Genomic DNA, 25765 nt, shown 5'->3' on the forward strand with positions numbered 1-25765 from the left:
TTTTGGCGTTTAAAAAAGACTGGACACTGCCTGAAGTGCTGCTTCTCTGAACACAGCGTTAACGATACTTTAGATGGTCAGCTGACCAGAATTAGAGACCACATGATGACTGAGACATTCCACTGTGCTCACACTGCAGACATAAACTACTTTAAATAGAAGCAAAAAGTACATTAGGAAAATGTAACATCCTCTTTTCATAAATGTAATGAAGATGTCACATTTTTAATGCAGATCCCTTTAGTGATGGTTATGTCTGTTATGTACATACATTTGTAAGCTTCTGGGAAAGTGAAACATATTCAGATAAGCTTGTTAGCAATGATGTCCACTAGATGTTTTCTTGCTGTACTCACTGAGTGATCAGCAGATCAGGTCTTTTTTTTTTCTGCAAAAAACTTTGGTGACAAATGTCACAACAACAAGGAGTTTTGCATTCACTGCAATCCCTGTGTTGCTTCATTATAATTCTCAAGATTAAGTTAGAGGCCTGGAGGAAACTAATACGAAGTTATAATTCAGCAGCAGAGAAAGAAATACTCAGACCTATAAAGTAAAAGTAGTATTGTAGAAATTGTTTCAGAATTGTATATTACGGCATTATATGAAAAATGAAAAATGTTATTTTTTAATGCTTTAGTTATATTTTCTGGCAGGAAAACAACCTGTACTGCAAAAATGATCCAAATCCCAAATAGTGATTATATTTTTTACATTGTTATTGTGAGTCTTACGAGCATCTCATTGCATTCAGTCGGGTTTTAATAGCACTTGAAACAATGCATATTGTGGATATTTTATTTTTTATACTTAATTAAACCATTTCTAGTATCTATTCTGTTCATTTATATTTTCATAATTTTGGATAAAAAAAACCTTTCGAATTCAAACTCGTTATCTTTTAAAAAAAAAATAATTTGCAGGCCGAATAGTGCTTTATTCTTAAAGCTTCACGTGTTTCACAAATGAAAACAATAGAAACATCCGTTGTGAGGATGGATTTTTTAGAATAAAGGACTGTTTTAAACTTTAGGGCCACGACTGCTGTGTTTTTTGTCTTCATACTGTAAGAGAAGGACTTCTCACATTTGCTGTTTCTGAATATTTCCTGCGCGCATTGCGCGGTTCAGACACAGAGGTTCAGACAGTCACATTAGATCATGGCAGCGCTAACTCCATTCACACTTTAGTGACAACTGAAGAGGAAACGACTCTAACACACACGCACACCGCGCGCGCTCAGGCGGGGCTTGGGGGAAACACCGTTACACACGCACGCGCGCAAATAGAGAGGGGAGGGTCTCCGCGCGCTCATCTCTCAGTTTCATTGACTCCATGTGAAACTCTGCTCAACTCATGTTTTCACTGTGTTTTTTCTGTTTTTAACATTCAGACTCTATCGTCTTAGTTCTTCTTTCGTGTTGCACGTGTTTGCCCGAATAAGAACCTACAAGTCTCGTGCGAAGCCGGTGCACGCACGAGACTCTTTAGGAGACTTGAGGAGCAACAGGAGGATTTACGCACGAGCGAGACCCGCGGGGAATAATAAGGTGGATTTAACGGAGACTTCTTTGACGCGCTGCGGTTCTCCTGAGTCTGTCACCGGCAGTCCCTGGACCTGTCTGACCCGGGATAACAGCTGTCTGACCCGGGGTAGGCTTTCTGCTGTCTGAGCGGTACAGTAACCGAAATGTGGACCGTTTATACAGTGAATGACTGATAGAGCTGATGAAGAATCAAACACTGCTGTGGTTAAGGAGTCAGGCTGAAAAAAGCACTTCTGTGTTAACTGTTCAATGAGTCTGTAAATAAACTGGTAATAATGGCAGCAGTAAAGTCATAACTCTTCATATGACCCAAAAGTTTGGGGGTCTGGAAACTTGACAACAGTGTGTTTGAATGTCTGGATCATTACTTACAGTTTTTAACTAGCTGTTATTAAGCTCATGTTTATTTAGAAAAGTGTAACCGCTCACTTTGTACTTGACTCTGTAAGAGCAACCACAGCCCACCATGATTCAAACAGGCTAAAATAAGGAAATTAAGATGAATAAACAAATCCAGAGAAACAAAAGTACAATGAAAAATAGATTTGGCAGTTCTCCAATTTTGGAAAATCGACTTGATTGACTTTTTCTTGTTCACTGTTAGACAAGAAGAAAGATTGGCAGCACTCTCACTCACTCTCTCTCCTGCTGTATAGATTAGGAAACAGCCAGATGACAGTTAGCTGAGCTTTGCATATGTGCTGGAAGCAGAGGAAACTGATAGCCTGAGCAGACAGCAGAAACTCTTTGATTTTTATACTGATGGAACAGTAGATGTAACTTTTCTTTAACCTGAACAAATTAAGTGATTTCCTCTGCTTTCAGTCTGTGGTTGGATACAAGCAGCCACTGCCTGTGGTTTCATGTAAAACCAGACACCAGCGTACTTCACAGGGGTGTGTCTCCTAAGTAACTCTGAGGCTGTCTGACAGTTGATATATATCAGTATGGGTGTTTTTGGTTTAATCACCCGGTTATCTCATGTCTAGACTCAGTGAAACATTCAAACATCAAAAACTCATCTTTTAATTAGATTGCATTATTTTATTTACATATGCCAAAACTCAGGCTGACATATTTAGCGTGCTAGTAGTCTCTGATCTCACTGTGGTGTTAAATAAAGTGATGCATGCTCGAATTAAACATACTTTGTTCCATCACAGGTATCGATTGACATTAATTGCTCATAAATTAAGTAAATTAAAGCTGATTTTATTTATTTTTTTAGAATACATTTTCTGTTATTTGTTGGGAAATTACAACAACAAACAAGTCATTTCCCCTTTTTTCAATAAAGTCCAGTTTAATGAATTACTGATGTCCCACAGTGGAAACGCTGGTAATAACCTCACACTTGTGGAATGCCACATTTTGGGCAATCGTCACATAAATCCCACTCAGACACAACTAAACTGTGAAAAGAAAAATCTGGGAAAAATCTAAAGGAAACTTTAAAGATTTGCTTCAATGACCAACTGTGTAGCAATAAAATGTAAATTCCTGTACTCATTCAGCATAACCTCTGTTTTCTTGTTGCAGTTTGCCCTCCATCATGAAGGTCTCCGCGGCCAGTGTGTCTGCACTGGTCATGGTCTTAGTTCAGGCCCTGGTTCCTCCTGCTGCAGGATACAGTCTGGATCAGGACCACAGTCTGGAGTTTAAAGGCCCGCCTTCCTCCATGTTCGGATACTCAGTCCTGCTGTATCGCCACAACACAGAGAGCTGGTCTGGATCCCTACTAGTATTCACGTTATTGGTTTACTAACAACTCCCCAGCCCCCTCCAACCCTAACCCTGACTTTTGATCTGTTTATCTACTACTGATTGTTTACTGATGTGCTGTTGATCATCGTAAACTACATTTCAAAGAATGCTACATGCTAGTAATAACCTCACTCATGCACTTTAAATTGTAAAACAACTCACAGCTGTTCTTACAGTCTTATTCTAATTGATTTAATTACCATAGTAATGCTCCGTAAGCTGCCATCTTCACACAGTATCACTTTGTGTGTGTGTGCCCACACCAGTTAGCCAGTTCTTGCCAATGAGAGCAGCTCTTTGATGCTTCACACACAGATGCCATTTAGATACTTGAGACAAAGACAAAACCAGTGCTAAATGCCTCTCTTTCCCTCTTTTAGGTTAGTTGTTGGAGCGCCAGTCGCAAACACATCCTTCGATGGTTCAGTGTCTCCAGGAGCTGTTCTCCGCTGCAGCATCGCTGCTGTTGGACCCCGGGAATGCCACCACATGACTGCTGGTGTGTGTTTTTGTCAGCCTTTGTGTTTAGTCTTTTCCCCCTGCATTACTCCAGCTGTTGATGGAGATGAAACTCAGATGAGAGATGCAAGTTCAGCCAAAACATCCATTAGTGTGCTAGTGTTATAAACACATATATTTAATAAGTCTGGATGTACTGTAGATGCTATATAAGGTGAGTGAAGGTGATATGCTGACAGTCAACCACGTATCCATGTGTATGCAGATGTGACTCGGTGTGGAAAGACGTGTGAAGCCGAGCGTGATCACCAGTGGATGGGCGTCAGTTTATCCAGACAACCTGAAAAGGAAGGAGGACACATCCTGGTAACGCACACACACTCTCTCTGTGCTCCCCCCCCCATGTTATTAATGCTTTGTGAGCGACACTAAACACAGTTTTCTTAGTTTTATCATCTTCATTGGTTCAGCAGTTTCCTCAACATGGCCGTTGTGGCAGTTCTGTCAGACAAATCGCAAGTTTTAACGAAATGCAGTTCACCATTCTGGGTGAAGAGTGGTTTTTCCCTCCGTTTTACAGTGTGGCTGTTCAGAAAAGCTGTAAACTTTTGGTATTTCCAGTGAGGTAGGCCAGCATGTCATAAAAGACAGACACCATCTGAAAGACTGTAAATGCCAGCAGATAAGAGTTTGCAGTGCTTAACATTTCAGGGCTAGCGATGGTTGGTGGTGTGCTTTGAAGGCATGGTCCACATCATATAATATATAACCTAAAAAAGTTTTTTTTTTTAACAATTTTTATGGAAATCCCTTTTAGTGCTGGTTATGTAAAATCCGTCTCTCTGTATAAGCATTTCAGAGGAGCTATTGTGCTGTTAGGTTTGTTTGTTGCTGGGAAAGTGGTAGGTAATCAGACTAGATTAGTAACATTAGCAATGATGTCCACAATTCAGTGCTCACTGAGCCATCAGCAGATCTCACACACTTAGGGATGTGTCTCTTTTTTATTATAGTGACAAATGAATATCTCTTGCACTCCCTGTTTTACTCCATTATGACTCACAACATGAAGCAAAAAGAGGGAGTTAGAGAACTCAAAGAAACTAATCCACGGTGCAGGGTCACTGTAGAGAAACAGTAAACGCACATTAGCACAGTGTCACAAACAAACTCAGTGGTTATGGACTCTTATTTTTTTTTAAACAAAAATGCATTTTACTTCCAGCTTTAGGACAAAGAGTCAGCAGTCATTAAACAGCAGGTCAGTCACTTAGAAAGCCTGAAACATTTGCACAACAGACAGCAACATTTGAAAAGCCTGAAGGCATTTCTGTTACACACAGTGGAGGCAGTGATGTGATTGAGAAAGTATTTACAACACCGAGTGTCTCCTGTGATCGTCTGTGTTGCACAGGGGGGGAAATAAGCAAAGAAACATACAATGATAATGTTCAACACACACACACACACACACACACACACACACACACACACACACACACAGAGTTTCTGTTACAGTGACTTAGGTCATGGGAACAACAACACTCTGCTGCCAACGTGTGACTTAGTAATGAGTGCATGTCACATGTTGTTTGTGCGTGTGTGTGTGTGTGTTTTCAGGCCTGTGGTCACCGCTGGAAGAACGTCTTCTACTCAAAGAAAGATGGTCAGAACAACAAGCTTCCCAATGGGGTGTGTTATCGTTTTGGCAGCGACATGAAAACTTACAACGCTATGATCCCCTGTTACAGAGGTACACACACACATGCTGCTCTAATGGTTACACTTATTCCTCTCTTCCTACTAGAGAGAACAACTTTTTGACCTAGCAACCTTTTGTAGAACAGGGTAAAGAACTACAGAACTCCATGATGTCAATAAAGCTCACAAACATACAGTTGTCATAGTAAAACGAAACTCACCTGCTGACAGTTCTGTGGTTTTACATATCAGGACATAATACAAATAAAGTGGCAGGTCTTAAAATGACACAGTGATATTATTCATTTAACAGCTATTAGGTCAAAACACAGACACAGTCCTGATTTTATAGGAATTAAGAAGGTAATTAAGAGCCAGATGCATTAAACGTTGGCAGTTTGCTGGTCTGGAGCAGCAGCACAATGCTCAGGAGAAAAGACATCAGCAATGATTTTAGAGAAGCTGCCCATCAGTCGGGGAAGGGTTCATTTATTATTACACTGAGAGAGTTTATTCACAAGTGGAAAACATTCATGACAGCTGTCAGACTTCCCAGGAGTGGACGCTCCAGCAAATGCACTCCAAGGTCAGACCGTGCAATGCTCAAAGAAATTACAAAAAACCCCAAGAGCTACATGCCAGACTATACAGGCCTCAGTTAGTATGTTAAAAGTTCATAACAGTGCAATTAAAAAAAGACTGAAGAAGGATGGCTTATTTGGAGGGAGAGAAAACGGGACAGTCTTTTAACTGTAAGTTTCCTTACCAGATTTTAACATCTGGTAACATCTGGTAAGGACTATTTTTTATTTTGCTTTTTATCTTTAAATAATGTCCTGATATGTAAAACCATGACTGTGACTGTAGCGATATGAATGTGTGTGCATGTGAAACCAGCAGCTGTTCAGCTGTGGGGGGATTTATTCGTTTGTTCACCTTCACCTTTTGACATGCCTGTGTGTCTCCTACAGACCACCAAAGGAAGTTTGGGGAGGATTATGGATCATGTCAGGCGGGTATTTCCAACTTCCTGACAGAGGTCAGTAACATAAGCAACACGCTTTGTTAAAATCGCGTCATCCCCGTTTCCTCCTGCAGACTGAACGCGATCCATTCATGTTTTAAAAAGCCATCTGCTCTCCTCTTGCTGCTCCTCAGGCTATGAAAAATAAATTCAAGGTTTTAAAAAAAGAGCAAAACTGTGTCATTATCAAATCAGAAGTACAGTTTTAAAGCAGCATATGTAAGAGTTAATCTAAGATATTCAGCTATACATATAATGCAGCTTAAATAAAGTCATCACATTATAATATAGAGGCTCTCTCTTTCTCAGGATCTGGTCATCATGGGGGCACCAGGGACATCTTACTGGACGGGTTCAGTTCTGGTCTATAACACCACCAGCGGGAAGATTTCAGCCTACCTCGATAATGACAACACTGAAGCCGTCAAATTTGGAAGCTACCTGGGTAAGTAGTCCACCCGCCCCTCTACCAGCACTGCTGATGTTAGCCCGCTTCCAGAATACAGCTGCTACCTTCCGGTGATGTGCTTTCACCACAAGCCTCATCAGAGAGAGTCGGTCTGTGCTTCTGTCCCTTCCTTTAAACACAATTCTCATTCTGCAGCTTGGATTGACAAAATGTGAAGGTGAAGCTTGCTGTTCACTCACACACTGTAGCCACCATGTTGAAGTAAAATGTTTCATGTCCGAAAGGAGATTCACTGACAGGTATTCACATAAAGCTGATGTTGGTCAGAAGACAACCTTAGTTACTGTTCATGCAAACATTTCCTGCCAAAGGAAATGTTCTGTGCTTTGTTAAGTATAGTCTGATCTGGTCTATAAGCAACAAACCTATTCAGATCTTAGCATAAGTTTTAAATACTGCAGGGAATAATAACTCAAATATAAGCATGATGATGTCATAAGAAGCAGCTTCCAGGATATGCGATCACTGTTACAGCTGCTCATGGCTATGCTGTGTGCTGTGGAGACATCATAACAGGTCACACAGAGGTAGCACTTTTTCTGTCTGTGAATATGATACTTACCTTACTTTCACTTCAGTGTCCAACTTAATTTTAGTTACAGTTACTGTCGTAGGTTTCCTTTCATCCATTTATGGAGCTTTCACAGGGATGTGAATAATAGAAACAAAAACATTGAAAAAACTCTATCTGGTCATTATTTGACTGTACCTGTTAAGATGATTCCCCCTTACTACCAATAAGAAAAGACTATTAAATTAAACTAACAATTAAAGCAGTTCTGGCTTTAAAAAGGAGGAACACTGGCCTTTTCTCTTTTTCTTGTAAGTGCTGAAGTTGGTGTAAACAGTTTTAGCAAAGGAAGTGGCCAAACAGCAAAAGCTGATTGAAACACAAACCGTAGTTTAGTGTGAGTTCTCTTAACCTGCACATTTATTAAAATGTCTAACTAGCTTTGCTAAAGTCAATAAAATGATTCCAGGTGGAGGTTAAATTTGGAAATCTGTCCTGGAAGTGTAAGGAAGTTGATATAAACAGAGTTTATGCATTCAGTATTTTGCTTAGCAGGAGAACCAATTTTAAGCTTTGTTAAGTATTTGGGGACAAACACGTAGCTTTGGTTTCAACGTCAACTGGTTATATGCGTTTTGAGCTGTATCACATATATACAGTGTGCTCATAATCATAAACTGCATGTGACAGAGATAACCACGCTGATGCCACCCATTGGTTTGCAGAGTCTCGTTTTAAAGTCTTGATTTTGCATTTTGGCGCCAAATTATCGGCACGCCATGTTATCTGACTTAAAGCAAACACTGTCACCGCTGATAGCTGCAGGAGCTAAAAAGGCTCACGGCTTCACAGTGAACACGTTGCCCAGTGGTTTTTTCTTGTATAAAATAAAGTGTGCGTAGCCCAAACGTTATTTCATTTATTGATTTCTCTTTATTGTAAAATATTTGCAAAGTTAATTTAAAGTCTAATTATTACATTTATGTTAACTTAATAACTTGACTGCCTTTGCTGGTAGACTCCTCCTTTTGTTTGTGCCTCTTAGATCAGCAGATTTATCTAAAAACATTGGCAGGAATACGTATCATCACACCTGCATGTACACTTTTACATCCTGTGTTGATGCATTGTTTTGCACTTTTTAGCATCACTCCTGTGTGGCACAGACATGTATGGTTAATTTATCTTGGTATTCTGAATATGTGCCTTATACCGCCGTATAATCAGAATCATAATACTTTATTAATCCTTGAGCAATTTATGTGTGTATATAGTCAGATGCCGAAAACACACACACACTTGCACATAATATTATATACAAATATACAATATAAGTTACGCACGTTGAATGCGACACGTGAAACAATTGAAAACAGAGATCATAACATCGCATTTGCAGGGGGATGATTAGATGAACATAGTAAATACAAAAATCAAAGGAACTGAGATTTATATATTTTTCTAATAACATGTAGATCTTAATCTGTAATGATGTTGGTGCAAATTGGCCCATGTGTTAAGGAGGATAAAGGTTACATATAGACATGACATAGGTCATATTTTTTTATGTTTTCATTTAAGAAACCAAGAGAAAAAACTCTCACAAGATAATGTCAGAAATAGAGGCTATACGAACTCATTTTAGTATATGCGCCACCTCTCAGGGTTCATGAGAAACAGGAAGCCAAGCAGAGAGGTGCTATGTTCTGAAAACTGTAGGTGAAAACATCTTCACGGTTCTCACGGGACGTAAAAAACCACAAACACCAGTGATGAGGAGCTGAGGAGCTGCTGAAATGACAACTATACAAGCTCAGACTGCAAAACAGTTTCTTCTCACTTATGATGGGGATCGAAACTTTACTGAGTTTTGTCTTCAGGCCACTGGTGTATGTGGTTATGTGTGTGTGTGTACACACAGGAAACAGTTTCAGGAAGTTTTTTTTTTTTTTTCTTTTTAAGCCTGTGGTTGTTTTTGACTTTTTTGTATCTATGCATCGCCACACACAGATGGTTTACCTCAGTTTAGATCGACCACATGCCAAACCTGATCTGAAACCTTAACCAATAAACCAAATTTTCACCACTGCTGGTAAAATTATGTCAACCAACAGACTGGTTTCTACGTTATTTTGCCATTTCAGGTTGATGTACACTTTGTAATCAGTTTTTATACAGCTTTAATAATATGAATGACATAAGGATTTATTTATTTACATTGAGAAGCAGAAGATTAGCTTAGCATTAAAGTCTATAAATGGGGTAGGAGCTAGCTGAGGTCTTTTCACAAGTAAAAGAAATATCCAGTTTTCTCTAAAGAGCCATACTGAAAACATTTTAGTCAGGAGCTGGTAAAAGTTTTCAACTGGGAAGTCCAGCAGCCACCTGTGTGGTGGAAATACGTAACAACATAGCTTTGCAGGTTAGCTGTGAACACAGGCTTGTGCCAAATGAATGAACAGAGCTCTGATGGTTCCTGTCCTGCTTCACAAGACATTTCCTGAATCGGTTGCTCTAGAATCACCTACAAGTGTATGTGTACTTGTACAAGTGTGAATTATGTGACATGCCTGCACACTCGTGTGGATCCTTGTGCCCACGGCTACGCCTCAGTCATATGAAAAAGTGCCACACTGTGCAAATAGCAGTTTAAGTAAAAGGACAGAATTGTTATTATCAGGCAGAGTATGGCAAACATAAGAATATTAACACTTTTAAAACTTAGTGGAGTATTAATATTAAAGTAAACTTCACCCAGGCACTCTCTCTGTGTTAGCCCTGTGTCAGACTGGTGACCTGTAGCTGGGATAGGCTCTAGCCCCACCGCAACCCTGATAAGGATAAGCAGATGAGAATGGATCAAAACTTTACCCAAATTAAAGTTTACCTAAATTAATCATGTGACCTGCTGTTGTTCAGGCTATTCTGTCGGAGCTGGTCACTTCCTGAGTCCTGCAAGTGTGGAGGTGGTGGGTGGAGCTCCACAATACAATCAGAAGGGAAAGGTAAGACCTACCTGACTTGCAAGGGCCGCACTGCCAGCCTCATCCTCACTGCATCTTTGGTGCAGTGATGTAAAGATTTCTGATTTGTGTTATGTACAGCAGATGTGATGTTAAATTCAGTGACTGTGTGTATACACTGTGCAGGTCTTCATCTTTACAGCAGACAACAGCGTGCTACGGATTGTCGCGCAAGTGTCTGGAAAAGAGGTATGAAGCTCCTTAGCATTAACACTCCCCATTCAAAGCAACTGCCTGCTTAGCACTTAGCTCATGTCTTTGTGTAGCTGGGATCCTACTTCGGCTCCAGCGTCTGTGTGGTGGACCTAAACGCCGATGGATTGTCAGACCTGTTGGTCGGTGCTCCGATGGCAACGGGCAACGTGAGAGAAGAAGGGAGAGTCCATGTGTACATCAACCAGGGGCAGGTAAGCAAACACTGAGCATGGTATTATTTTACTGTGATGCTGTGATGTGTTGACTGTTTCTGCTGTCAATCCCTATTTCACAGTTCCATACATCCATGTATAACGAGTAAAACTTTCCCTGAAGAGATGAAAACTTATTTTTCATCTCTTATATTTGAAAAATTATTTTATTTATTTGACGCTATGCGGACGAGTGTTTGAAATTAAAAATAAAGGAACCTGATCGTGAACACAGACTTTCTTTTCTTTTTTTTTTACACTTTCTGGGACAACATGTTATCGTGTCCTGTGTCCTTTCTCAGGCAAAGCTAGAGGAGGAGCAGTTTCAGTTGACTGGCAGCAACGCCTACGCCGCCCGATTTGGAGAGAGCATCGCAGACCTGGGAGACCTGGATGACGATGGTTACCCTGGTAGGGAACAAACGCCGACCGATCTAGAAGTTGTTGTTTTTTTTAGTGGAGCAAGCTTTGGTATACACAACACCGCTGATATTACTACAACCAGAATTACTGAATATGTGACAGTTAATGCTAGTGCTAGAAGTTTATAAAATTTTCTTTCATGCTTCTGAAGACTACTTCTCCTATAAATACTTTTAGTATTAAAAATACATTAAAGAAAATATATATACCAATAAAAATAAAAGTAAAGATAAATCCTGATGGCAGTACTATTGCAAAATGTAAATATCCCCTTAACTGTCTTCTAGTACAAAAACCATGAAGTCTAAGTAACTGTTACCCTGTTACTTCAGATACTACTAGTCCCACTGCTAATATTACTGCTGGCGACCCTGCCTGCAAATCCTATTAGTTATACCTAGCACTAAGAGTATTGCAACATTGTTTTTCATTCTCTTCCAAGTACTACAAATAACAGAAGATTTTGTACTGCAAATAAGTACTATACTTGTGTGATAAGTACTATACTTTAGAAACGACTCCTGCTTTTACTGTTTCTGCTCTTGCTACTGCTAACAGCACATGCTCTGCTGTTGCTTCAGTAGCTGTCACAGTAGCACAAAACCCAGAGTGAGCAGCTGTGGGTTCACTTGTGTGCTCCAGGGCACCTTGACAGTGGTAATTAGAGAGCTTTAAGTGCTGCTCTCTTTACTTTCTGCACAGATCTACTCCATTAGCACAAACATTAGAAATGCTACTACATTACTTAACTGGCTGTTGAGCTACATAACAAAAAACATGCTATGTAGTGATGATGTATTTTATGCGCCTTACTACTTGAGACTTCCCGATAAATAAGGAACATCACACAGACTTCAACACAACGCCCTAACACATACATGAAGACCCCTACCTTCTGTGTGTGTGTTTGTACGCGTGTGTGTTTGTGAGAGGGGTGGAGGGTGTTATTATGTTCATTAAACGTTAATGACATACTGTTGTTGCTCTGTAACTGAACATGCCCTCTAATCTGCCACAGCTAGATAAAAGGGTGTGTGTGTACCCATGGTCTGGGGACACACTGTATCTGTTCACTAACACACACACACACACACACACACACACACACACACACACACACACACACACACACACAGGGTGGACCCACCTACCTTTTGGAGAAAAAAGGAAAAGTTATAGTCATGAAATTTTACTATGAAGACTGATTTTAAGTTTAGCTTTACAGTAAACTAGGAAATATGGTAAGGCAAGAAATAAATGTAAATCAGTGTGCTGATGTCTGAAACAATGGAAGTATCTCTGAGTGCATTAGTGTGTCCATGACCTCAATATTTTAAGAACACTTTAGTTAAATATTAAAAGACCATACTGGTGTTTACTCATGTTTATATACTCTTGCATACTTTTATCCATCTGAAAAAGCAAGAAAGGACAAATATTACCCTGTGAATTTAAAGATTAGTAAATGGTAAAGTGTGTGAAAATTTTATGTAAAAAGTCACAAGAACTAACGACTGCTTTGAAGAAAAGAAATCAAAGCTGAGGTTAGGCTGAAACAGTTCTGTGAAAAACAATTTGTCCCATCCTAAAGATAACCTGAGTAAATACAAAATGCAGTTTTTAAAAAATGTTTAATTTCACAGCCTGACAACGATCAGATACATGCAGGGAGTCCAGCTCTGAATGGTTAAACCAAACCCAAAAAGTACAAAACGAGGCTTTTTGGAGTGGCCAAGCCAAAATCTGGACTCAAATCTGATTGAGATGCTTTGGCTGTTCGTGCTTCAAAACCCTCCAGTGTATTCTGAATAAATCCGACACATTGAGGTTCTGCAAAGAAGAGTGGATCGAAATTCCTCCACAGTGATGTGAAAGACTCATTGCCAAACGCTTGACTGCAGTTCTTGCTGCCAAGGGTGGCACAACCAGTTATAAGGCTTAGGGAGCAATTACTTGTTCACATAAAGTAAGTTTGGATAAATGTTTTCCCTTATTAAATTAAATCATAATTTATGTAAAAAAAAAAACCCTACATTTTGTGTTTATTCAGGTTTTCTCTGACTAGTGTTACAATTTCTTTGTTGATCTAAAACATTTAAGTACAAATGTGCAAAAAAAAGACAGAAATCAGGAAGAGGATGAACACTTTTTCATGGCACTGTAGGTTAGTGACAAGTGAAAACAAGAGTCCTTTCAAGTATATTAATACAAAATTGTGTGTGTGTGTGTGTGTGTGTGTGTGTGTAGATGTGGCGATTGGTGCTCCACATGAAGACGACCTTAAAGGAGCCGTTTACATCTACAATGGCAGAAAAGAGGGCATCTCATCAACTCCATCCCAGGTACAAACTGAGCAAAAACCTCCAGGGCTTAAAAAAAGAAAAACTGCAGGTTCTCAAATGAAAAAAGATAAGAATGTCTTTCAGTGACAGGCAAGGGCTATAAATGAGGATGACGTGCAGGTAAAAATGTCACTTACTTACTTTTTACTTACCAGTGCAATAACATGTCTAAGAAAAATGCAAAATCTGACCTGATCCCCTTGCGGTCATATCTCAAAGAGAGATTAATAAACAATTAAATAGAATAGATTAATATTAGTGTCGGTGAAGAGAAAAGACCTTGGGGTCTTTGTTGAACACTTACTTGCACTTGCTTACATTAGTACTTATATCCTCCTGTGCTTTTAAGTAATACCATTACACCACTAGCTTTCATGATATCCCTACCGTTGTGCTTTCAGAGGATTACTGGATCCACCCTTGGCCATGACCTCAGGATGTTCGGCCAGTCGCTGAGCTCTGGCATTGACATTGATGATAACGGTTACAAAGGTAAACAATTTTGTGCCACAACTTCTGCCATATTTGTTTCATTAGATAATTTTAAGCACGCTGAACCCTCTCTATCTCTACAGATGTGGCAGTTGGTGCGTTCCTTTCTGACTCAGCTGTGGTTCTCAGGTAAGTCCTCACTGAAGCTTCCTGTTGAAACATTACCCAAAAAGACTCCATCTGTAGTTACCCTCTTCTCATAGTAGTGAACAGGAATGTTTTTTTTTAATGTATGTAGACTGCAAGAGAACCAAAAGTGTCCCAACATCTGTGGAAAATATGGTGAAAATAACAAAATCCACCTGCTTTATTTGTTTTCAGTTGTTTTCAGTAATTCATAAACCCCAGTCTGCATGCTGTGATAATTTCTCTGACTGTGTGCTTGTGCTGCAGGACCCGTCCAGTGATTCAAGTGAACGCGTCTTTGATCCTGCCGGAGCAGATCGACGATCGGATGGCGCTGTGCCGAGAGCTCAGGCATCCAGCTCCCTGCTTTAACGTTACCATCTGCTTCAGTGTCCAATCCAGACATTTCAGAGGGCACATAGGTACTGCCCTAAATGCACCTCTTTAGTCTATTATCTGTTAATTTATAAAATTTAAATGCTACCTATGTTTAAAAGTAAACACCAGTCAAGCACATCATTAGAGTCACTGAGAGCTGACTGGAAAAACTTGCTATAATGCAGTATTTTGCTGGGGAACCAGTCATTCTTGTGGATGTTACTCACCAAAACAGCAGCAACAATCCCCAGTGGCACCCAAAGCCTAAGCAGAGAAATCCAGATGTCCCCTCTCCCCAGCCACCTCCTCCAGCTCATCCAGGGAAACGTTGAGCTGTTCCCAGCCCAACTAAGATATATAAACTGTACATTAATCTCTGGCTCTCTTCCACAGTGTTTTTTTAGTCCTGTCTCCCTCCCCACACCCCCAACTGGTCACAGCAAATGGCTGCTACACCCTGAGCCTGGTTCTGCTGGAGGTTTCTTCCTGTTAAAAAGGATTTTTTCCTTCCCACTGTCACCAAGTGTATCTGATAGTTGGGGTTTTCTCTTTATTATTGCAGAGTCTTTACCTTACAGTATGTAAATTAATAATTGTGCAGCATGCCCTAGGGCTACCGCTGGGCCTACTCCTGGAAGAACATGCCCAGAACACCTCACCCGGGAGGCGCTGAGGAGGCCTCTTACTCAAATGTCCAATCCACCTCAACTGCCTCCTTTCAATGTGGAGGAGTAGCAGCTCTACTCTGAGCCACTCTTGAACTCCTGAATTCCTCACCTTATCTTTAAGGGAGAGGCCAGTCTCTGGAGAAAATTCATTTTCGTCACTTCTCCTTCACTGTGCAGCCCTTGTGGCCATTGGTGAGGGTGGGGACATAGATTGACTGGTAAATTGACAGCTTTGCTTTTCCGCTCATCTGAACTAAACCTTTCTAACACGATCTCATAAACAGATGTAGTGGTCAATCTTATGTAATCAGTCAGCCAAAGCTGCAGAGTCACACTCCTACTGTCCTTATCATAAAATACGTAAATGCAACCCTCCAGCCATTTTCTCTTTGTCCCTCTATTCTCTTGTACAACAGCAATGTGCCTAATTGGAGTTTCAGTGCTGGGATTGGATGATAGCTTTTCCAAATCGCAATATTTGTTTTGCACAAAGTGCACAGTCTGATTTTTGAAGGTTATTTCTCTCTTCTCTTTTTTAGATCTTCAGTATAATCTGACCTCTGACCTCCTCCATAAACCCTCCTTCCCACCTCGGTTCTTTTTCCACGGTAACGGATCGTCCAATATCACAAATGAGCGTGTACGAGCACGACAGGGGCATCTCACTTGTGTGACCCATGTGGCTTACCAAAGGGTAATATACTCACCCACTGTCTACTTTGGGCATATTAACATGTGATGCACTGATTGGATTAACAGCAGTGATGCTAAAAAGTTTATCTTTCCTCCTCTGACTCCTTTTTCTTTCCTCCAACAGAAAGATGTGAGGGACATTTTTACGCCGGTTCAGTTTGTGGTTTCTTACAGTCTCAGGGAGACAAACAGCCGCAGAGCCTCTTCTACATCCTTCCCTCCGTTAAAACCCATTCTGCAGCGGAGCGCAGGACACCGCAACACCATCACCAGCCAGGTACCAAGCTAGCATACAAACACCCAGCAAATACCAGCTAGAACAGCTCATCATGCATGCAGTAATCAATATCTATATTTATAAATCTGCTCTCATTAAAAAATGAAAAATTTCTACTTGCAGTTACAACACAATTATTTGGCTTAATCATCTATAAATGAATACAAACCTATACATAGGTTTAGCATACTGCTAAACTAACACATTAAGCCATCTGCAAATTATTATTATCTTTGTTCGACCTTTGTGTATCAACACACCATCTTGCCTATCCAGATGTGCTTTCAGCTGCATCTCAGCACATTAACACCCTCCTGCTGTGTGTGTCCCCCACATGTTGCTCACACTCATAAAGCAGTGCAGGAACAGTTTACAAGTAGGAATTCACAGGTGGAGTTAGTCATCAGGGGTTTTTTATTAAACCTCTCAAGTTGTTTGATGTTATCAGTGAAGTAACACAATCGAAATGTTTATTTATTCTCACGGCTGCCGCTAACCCGCTGCTTCTTTTCTTTCTCTCAGACTCGGTTTGCTCGTTCCTGCTCCCTGGTGAACTGTTCGACAAACATGCAGCTGTCAGCTCATCTAGTGCTCCCACAGTAAGATCTCTCTCTCTCTCACACACACACTGCAGGGAGCTGTGTGTGAATGACAAAAGAAACCTGGGAAACAACCGGGATATACGTGAAAAAAAAGAAAAAAGGATATCAAGCTGTTGTGTTTGCATATTTTTGTGTAGAGAATAAATGTGTGCTGTATGCTGTTGTAATTAGTAAGTGCCAGAGTTACTGGTTAGATTCAGCTTCACACTTTGGGCTCCTGAGATCAAACTGTAAAAATCTGCAAGTTAAAACCAAAAAAGAAATCAAAAGTATTTCAACAGTAGAGAAAGTTTGATTCTGATTGTAACTCCAGCGATGCTTGTTGTTTGTCGTGTTTGTCTTCAGTCAGCAGGAGTACTTTGCGCTGGGATCCGGGCAGACTATCATGTTGAAAGCCTCACTGCTGAACTCTGGAGATGATGCCTTCCTGCCACGACTGACGCTACGGTTGCCGAGCAACATCCACTACATTAAAGTACTGCAAAATGTGAGTCAAACTTTCAGATACCCTCTCTACTTTTAAGATTTGGCTTAAACGTTTCCTTTTTAACAAAGCTTATCGTAAGGGTTGGATCAGGTGACCCTGAATCCTCCCTTAGTTAAATTGCAATAGGTTTAGGGAGGGGTTCCCATGATGCACCAAGTGTTTTTCTTTACACGCCTCAGCTCTCTCACTCTCTATGTGTTTATACACCATTTTGCATCAGTTACTAACTTTAATCTCTTATGCCTGGTTTCTTCCTGTTAAAAGGGAGTTTTTCCTTCCCACTGTCGCCAAGTCTGATTTCTTCTTCTGATTGTTCGTTTTTTTCTCTATTACTGTAGGGTCTTTACCTCACAAAGAGCCTTGAGGCAACCATTGTTGTGATTTGAAGCTATATAAATAAAACTGAACTGAATCAATAGATAAATGGTGTGTAGCTTGTGTGTTTCAGGGTCATTTTTAGGGCAGAAAAACGTACTTACCGTCATGTATGTACTCCTAAATGGTCCTGGCTGAGTAAGCTGCCAGAGGGTAAATTGATTGGGTAAAATGAGAAAAAAGTGCCATCATTCTTGGAAAAAAAGAACTCTATTTGAGAACCTAGATGAAGATGAACAGCAGACTGCTACTCTCTTAGACAGTGTCATCAGCAACCATAGGTAGATACAATGGACAGCAGTATGTTTCATGGCTGGTCTTACAGTTAAAACTGCTGTGTAAACAGACAGTCACTCAACATTAACTGTTAAATGATGATTGTCAACATTAAAATACATAACGCATCCACAACAAGCCTGCTTCTCTTCAACCAGGAGGACAATGTGGTCAGATGTGATGTCACACAGGAAGTCAACGCTACAACAGTGGGTGTTGACTGCAGCGTCACCAGCTTCCTCCTTCCAGCGCACACCCAGGTAAGCCTGAGCTAATTGGAGGTAATCACACACTGATCAGATACCAAAATTATGAGGAACCTGAATGTCGTGCTCCAGCCAGCTATTATTTGTCCTCAACTTCCTGTGGTCCAGAGATCAAAGGTCAAAGCGGGGTTTTGCACTTTCAGTTCTCCATTTTTCTTCGGCTTATCATTAAATTGCAAAACTATCTGGTGAAACGGACCGTAGCTGGTTTAGAGTAGAGATTCCCGTATTGTGTAAAAAAGTTCCAGCAGCAAAGTCATAAAGAAGGAAGATGTTAAGTAATATTTTTTTTTTTGTAGCTGAATATCAGCTTTCTGTTGGATGTCAACCAGAACAGCACACCTGGCCAAAACCTCATCCACGTCAACGCCAGCAGGTAAATCTCCTCCGCTCACCTCATCGTTTTTCTGAGGAGAACAACGCAGCAAGGAAGCTAAGACAGTAAAGCAAACTAATGTATGAAGCTAAAGTGTTATTTATAAAGGAGTATGCAGAATGCAGATTAATGTGGACATTAAAGAAGAAGAAGAAACAATACTGAATATGAAATAGCTTTATAGACTTTTAAACCTTGAATCGAACCATCAGGGAGTAAAAATACGTGAAATTTATTTTCTCTTCAGTGATAACTATGAGAGGAGGGAATATCTCCATGACAACTCCATCAGCCTCACCCTTCCTCTCAAATATGGAGTCAACGTGAACATCCACGGGTGAGCTCACCTTGTTGTGCATTACTGTCATTTGCTTTGTCAAAGCCTTTTTGGGGTGTTTTTTTTTAACCGTGTCAGTGAAATTCATGTGAACGACATTTTTTCCTCAGAGTGCAGAAATAAAGGACATATTTAACTCCAGATAAGTAATCCCAATGCTTTCTGTCTGCCTGTTTACAGTTTTGTGACTCCCTCCTCTTTTGAAATTGGAGATGAAGACTTGATTCCCACTAACTGCTATTCAGAAAGCTTCAATTACACATACAAGGTAGGTCAGCCTGATTCAGAGGGTTTTTTTTTTTATATGTGATCAGACAGAATGCAAACACACTTCTGGATTCTTTAAATGCCAAACAAGCAAAACAGTAACAGATGGAGCTCATTGAGGTTAAATTTAACATTTAACGTTGGCAGACTTATACGCATTTGCAGACAGTTTGATTTATGTGTATGTCTGCCCCTATGTATGTTATAGTAATACTAAAAACAGTGAATCTGTTCTGTTAAAACATGTCACTCAGTATAACATTATAATACTATATTTCCCATTTTTTTTCCATTTTATCAAAAATGAAAATGATACTGTTATTGTCAAAATTTGATTTTGTGACCAGGACAATAAAAAGCTACTTTCAGCTGCTCCCATATTCACAAGGGGATCGCAACTCTGTGTATTTGATTTAGGCAGATTTTTAATGCCGGATCTCCTTCCTGACACAACCCCAAACGGGGTTTGTGTCTTCTCGTGAAAACAAACAATGATCTTTTTTAAGCAAATTTAAACCACTACACCATGACAAGCTTTATTCCTGATCACAAACGCAAAGTTTAAAGACAATAATGTTTACTGTCTCCAACTTTGAGGCATAAGCAATCAGGAAAAAAAACATCTAAGTAAAATAAAAAAGTATAGTAGCAGGACCCTGACGCTGAATCAGAAGCTAAAAAAAATCAGTTAGTCGTCATTCACTTTATTTACAAAGAGGTTGTATTTAAACCCTCTTCTGTGTCTTAAATATAAGCCGATTCATAAAATTACAGTCAACTTTAATCTTTTAAATGAACTGTATGCTGTAGAGCTGGGTGTATCTCTTTAACGTGTTAAATCTGAAAGTTTTTTCCCACATTTGTCCCAAAATAGCAAAAAAACATAAAAAAGATCTAAAAGCTGCTGGTCAACAATTTTCAGGAGTCGCCTGCTTTAAAGATAAACTATGCTGCTTCTTCTGAACTGACTGGCTATTGTTTAGGATTCCTTTTAATCGTAAATTTAAACTTACATCTTCTCATCTACTGATGATCAATTTTACCTGACGTTTTACCTTTCTTCATTATGGAAAAATAGAAAAATCCAAAACAGAGGTCTATAAATATATAAAAAAGACTATATAAATATGACATATTATATGAGTATTGGCAGCACGGTGGCACAGTGGTTAGCACTGATGCCTCAAGGCAAGAAGGTCCTGAGCTTGACTCCACCATCTCCACACACACACATACACAACCCTGATAAGCGGAAAAGGATGGATGGACTTATGTACTGAGTTTATGAAGAGTTAGATGTGTCAAGGTGGGATGTTGTGACACACTGAAGTGTCACAACATCAGTTTTATAAGTTCCCCAGAATATTAAGTGCACATGTTGGTTTCATCACTTGGTCACATTTTGTGTATAGATGTCTGCATGACCAAACTTATTTATTTAAGAATGTAGGTCAGCAAATTAGGAAATGCAGAGATCACGGTGAGAGTTCTGTGTGTCACGGTACTTTCAACAGCATATTGTGAAAGAAAATGGAACAGAAGAATGACTAGTTTGGCCAAAATAAAAAATATATGCAGCTGTCCAAAAATACAATTTCATATGTGAAGCTAAAACTTCACAGCAAGTCCAATTTCATCAACACTGGATGAAGAGTTTAGGAAAGTGGTCATCTGTGAGTTGGTCTTTCTGGTTTCAATTGGGAACCTTTGGTCTTAGTAGTAGTAGCACATCATGAAAACTGGAGCCAATCAACAATTTTTAGCAACTCTTTAAAGGGAAGTGTTCAGAAACAAACAGGAAGTTGTTGCTATGTTTGTGCTCATTTGGTTTACTTTCACTGGTGCCCACACATCAAAAGGTGAAAAAATACAAGCTAAATACACAGGACTCTTGATATGAACACGTCCTTGCCTTAGAGAGTCTCAGCATCTTGTTCCATCTGCCTGCAGGTGTTAAACTCCGGTCCCAGCAGATCAGTCGACACTGTGGTTGAAATTGCGCTGCCGAAGATCCTCGCACCTTACCGTCACAGGCTGTTGCAAGTGATCGATTGGCAGGTACATCAACACAAACATCTGCATTGGGTTTGACACTAGCGTGAAAAAAGTTATTCGTAAATGGCGACAGGACAGACCGTACTAACACATGAATTCTCTCTGCAGTCGTCTCAAGGTGTGTGTTACATCAGTGACACAACTGTTTCAGTCATCAACGACTGCGACGTCCCTCAAGCTTCCTTCATCAAACAACTCATCTTCTTCTTTTCGCCCACCTCCACCCGTAGAATGGTACGCACGCACACACACACACACACACACACACACACACACACACACACACACACACACACACATAAAAATGTGGTCTCTCAGATACAGCTTATGCAAGGGTGCAAACTTGAATTTTGTTCTCTATGTTCAGTTTTGTGGCCGCACTGATAAGGCTTGTGAGTGGTTGGTGTGTCGCCTCGGTAATTTGGAGGCGGGGAGAGAGGTCACCATCCAACTGGAAGCCAACCTGAATCCTGCCGTACTACGGCAAGCTCCGGTAACACACTCACACGCAGACGACTGATTTCACTGCATTTTGCCAGAGTTTCTGGTCCCTGATGCCTTTCTCCGTGTCTCAGGGTCGCCATGGGATCATGATCCTGGAAAGCACAGCAGTGATGTCATCACCTAAACAAGATAATAACACCATCCTGATCCAGGATCATCCTGTAGCACAGGTAAAAAAAAACCCTGCAGCCAATCAGAGCACACTGCTGTGTGATCCGAGAGTCTGGGCTTCACAGTTGAGTCTGGGCCGTGGTGCAGCAATGTTAAAGATGTATGTTGCACTTTTTCCAGGTATTGGTGGAAGCTGTTTTTACCCAGAAACCCTCAGCAATGGTGAAAATCTTCATTGTTGTTGTCAGTTTAGCTGTGGGGTTAACAATCCTGGCAGCTCTCATCTGGTGTCTGTGGAAGGTACTCAATTTTTGTTTTGCAACATAAACTCATTTTTGTGACGATTCTCCCAACAATAACTGGTGTATTTTAACAATCTGCCATCTTGTAAAATATCATGCCTCAGTTCTGCGGTACTGATCAACCACATTATGTTGCAGTTTAATGTTTGCAGTTGATACACAGGCTTCACGTTTTCTCCTTCTCTTTGTCCGTCAGGCTGGATTCTTCAAGAGAGAATTACATCATAAGGAGGAAGAGTTCAACAGAGACAGCTGGGACTTCGTTCCCAAGCACAGCAAAAGAGAAAGCACTACCTAACCCGGATTGTTCTCTCTGCCCGTGACCTGATGGAGTTCACATTGTACCTATGAAAGAGTGTTTATCATGCCACGGTCTTACTGCAGCACTGTGGACGTCATCGGTCAGTGAAATCCGTCTATGCTCCGAGGGTTTGAGTCTAACACGTGAGAGTGAACGCCTCCTGAATCTGACTGTGACCTTTTAAACTATTTTGCCGACATGCCTTCACAAAAAGGAACCAGAGAAATCCAAAGACCTGAAAGAAAAAAGACTGCAGTGTTCGATGGATAGAGGATTAATTAAAAGGGAAGTGAACCGGAAGTCATCAAATCTGAACCTATCGGAAAGCCTCGGAGCTTCCTGGGATTAATGACCTTCATTTTTTTTAGGAGAAAACAAAACAAAGAACATCACTTTCTATGATCTCAGGTGATTTAAACTTTGCCTCTGATTGGCTCGTAGCTCTGGGAAACCTTCCTTTTGTCTGTGTAACTTATTTTCTGAATTTTGTTCACCTGCTGACCAAAACACACACACACACACACACACACACACACACACACAAAGAGCTGACTCACTGGCTGTGCTGCATCATTTGACGCCTGTGGCTCACACTGGATGTCGTCCAGCTGGAGGAAGAAGGTGATGGCTGCTGGGATTTGCTGGTAACAGGGGTGATCACACCGTTTTTGCCTCCCACTATTTGTTTTGGGATGTGTCTCCTCTGCTTAAACCAGCAAATTTTTATGGCACAATCAGCTCATCTGATGCAAATCCACACATTTTTGTTTTGCACAAAGTTAGTTCACTGAGCTAATGCTGACCACTGGCTGGATACTCCAATGTGGAGGACATGATCAGCTTATTAGCGCTATCTGTTTTTACTTACCCTCCTGCTTTTGCAAACTGCTTCACCATAGAGGAAACTGAGGGCAGTTTTGAAGTAGGATTTATAGAAATTTCAGGGCAGAGGATGGAAAAATTAGCAGAATGCAGGATCTTTCTAATACAGTGAATCCTCCATTGTGCTGCCTCCTGGTGCTATGGTTCCTTAACCTCCCTCCCCGTGAGCCTCATTTCACACTTGTTTGCAGTTTCTCTGACGCTTTGTCTTCATTTTGGAAGCCATGCAGGGAAGAAGAAAACAGGAAGCCATGCTGGTATGTGGAGGGAAAAACAATGAGAACAATGTACAGCCACATGAGCACAAGTGCACCACGCAGGGCAGCTAGAAATGAGCATTTCTCCTCCACTCCTTCTCCTTTTGGGCTCAGGAGTGTCAAACACACAGAATCAAACATAATGAGGCACGAAGGCTCTTTTAATGTGGTAACAATCACAATGTGATGCCCATGAAAAAGTTTGTCCTGTGGGAGTTCTTTAAATTAAAATTAATACAAATAAAACAAGAGAGGAAAAAAACATAAATGTGATGCATTTTAAATAAAGCACATTTAAGGTTAACCACTCCTACCAGTGTGAGGTAGGTGGGAGATCTAATGATCGACAACTACTTGAAATCACCATTTTTAAAAGAATGTTTATGGCCTGAGCTCTCAAAGTAAAGCTCCATCTTCTGAACAGACGCATCACAAACACTAAGTAAACAAGTTTGATGTGGTCAGTTTTCTCAGTCATACTTCCTAAAATTGACACCTGGGCTTTTGAAACTGAGAACTTGTTGGTTCAAGTAATAAAAAAACTTTTTTAAAAAAGCATTGTGTTAACGGTCTCCATGCAGACTGTTCACTCAGCTGCTGCCCTCCCCTCCGGTGTGCGTTTAATACAAATGCACCTCACAGAGTCACACCGAGTGTTTTAATATTTTAATAAGTGACTTTGATGTTCTTATGTGAAGTTGTTCTGCACTGGAGAGTCTCACTGCTTTTAGCAACACTTTTCTATTAAAATAAATGATTTTCTATTTAAACAGCTTGATTCTTATACTTTATTCCAGTCGCAGTATGATTTGAGTCAAAATGAGAATCTACATGCAATGAATACATCAGGTCTGGTTTTGCTTCACCATCGTCTGCACAGATAGAAAAGTCACCTATTAATACCTTTATTCAAACATGAACCCTTTGGGAATCAGTTTAGGTGAAATAAACTGGGCTTTGAACACAAACTAAACAAGTTTGTTCTCTGCCACAGAAACAAAAACTGGATGAAAAAAAGCAACATATGAAATTAAAGTCACATGATCTGAGAGAAATGGGTAATGAAACTGTAGTAAATTGTAAACAAACCATTTTTATGTACATTGGTCAGTTCTGCAGCTGATACATGAATAAAACTTACAAAACATTCACATTATGCTTTGATAAAAAGAATATAAAATTAATCTAGCTTTAAAGTAAAGGAGTTTTTTTTATTGTATTTATCGGTAAAATCATGGGCGGACGACCAAAGTTTCAAATTGTGAGTTCAGAGTCTGTACAAAGAGCACTGTTGAGTCATTTTGGTTACTGTGGTGAGTGTCACACAGAGCAGCGCCCCCTTGTTGTTCTCAGATGCAGCTGCAGGAGACAGACGACTCGGCCTCTTCCACCTCCTCACCGTACAGAGTGATGAGTCTTGGGTGGACTCTGAATGCACCACAAAGACAAACAGAAACACAGACACACAGTCAGGTGGATATTAAGGACCTGCAGACATGTTGCTATGGTTGCAGGAGCATTTCTTGATTGATATTGATGTAAATGTCACAGAATGTAACAACCACACTTAAACTGAGACCATTTCAAATGAGGCTTCAGTGAGCAGCAGATGGATCAGATGCATTTTCAGGTTTTTGTTAATTTTTTCAATTTCTTTCGATGAATTTCGACATGACTTTCAGATCATATTATCTGCTTTTTAGGCCGGTCACTAATTCATTTGTCTTCCATTTGTCCAGTTTCCTCAAATCTTTTAAGAACTCACTGAACATCATACTGAGATACTATGGAAGAGGATTAGGGCCACTGGAAAAGAAAAAACAGGAGGCACGTCTTTTGTTTTTCTTTTTTCAGAATTCTGACTTTAATCTCAGAATTCTGAGAAAAAAAAGCCAGAATTCTGGAGAAGAAAGTCAGAATTCTGAGATTAAAGTCTGAATTCTGACTTTTCCCTAATCCTCTTCCATAGAGATATACCAAGTTTGTGGCTAATATCTCTTTGGCAATCATCATGTTGGTGCAAAAATATTATTTTGTGCTAAGTTGTCTGTTATCTGTAGACA

The 25765-nt window shown here is 40.2% G+C and overlaps 2 protein-coding genes across 4 annotated transcripts in view; one reads left to right on the top strand and one right to left on the bottom strand.

Annotated features, from left to right (window-relative positions):
* The first annotated feature begins 1289 nt into the window (after window positions 1-1289).
* itga4 (integrin alpha 4) lies at window positions 1290-24472 on the top strand. 2 transcript variants are annotated; one of them, XM_019353317.2, is made up of 29 exons: window positions 1290-1676; window positions 3087-3272; window positions 3692-3810; window positions 4036-4136; window positions 5391-5523; window positions 6443-6510; window positions 6805-6940; window positions 10395-10480; window positions 10625-10687; window positions 10765-10905; window positions 11208-11316; window positions 13576-13670; window positions 14072-14162; window positions 14246-14291; window positions 14556-14710; window positions 15874-16028; window positions 16152-16304; window positions 16827-16903; window positions 17252-17393; window positions 18203-18304; window positions 18610-18686; window positions 18934-19023; window positions 19204-19291; window positions 21241-21348; window positions 21454-21579; window positions 21713-21838; window positions 21921-22019; window positions 22141-22260; window positions 22459-24472. In XM_019353317.2, exons 2-29 carry the CDS (start codon window positions 3100-3102, stop codon window positions 22558-22560), a joined length of 3081 nt encoding a protein of 1026 aa, XP_019208862.1. In that variant the 5' UTR covers window positions 1290-1676; window positions 3087-3099; the 3' UTR covers window positions 22561-24472. The 2 variants fall into 2 exon arrangements, with proteins under 2 accessions (XP_019208862.1, XP_013130711.2); XM_013275257.3 differs by having other exon boundaries at window positions 1290-1653.
* cerkl (CERK like autophagy regulator) overlaps window positions 24200-25765 on the bottom strand; it is a 31681-nt gene continuing 30115 nt past the window's right edge. For both annotated transcript variants that reach the window (XM_003451595.5, XM_005475416.4), the window contains one exon: window positions 24200-25130. In XM_003451595.5, coding sequence (XP_003451643.1) covers window positions 25052-25130 — 79 coding nt within the window. In that variant the 3' untranslated portion in view covers window positions 24200-25051. The remainder of the gene's footprint in view (window positions 25131-25765) is intronic.

The sequence above is a fragment of the Oreochromis niloticus genome, linkage group LG16 (genome assembly GCF_001858045.2).
Source record: "Oreochromis niloticus isolate F11D_XX linkage group LG16, O_niloticus_UMD_NMBU, whole genome shotgun sequence".
Taxonomy (NCBI): Eukaryota; Metazoa; Chordata; class Actinopteri; order Cichliformes; family Cichlidae; genus Oreochromis; species Oreochromis niloticus.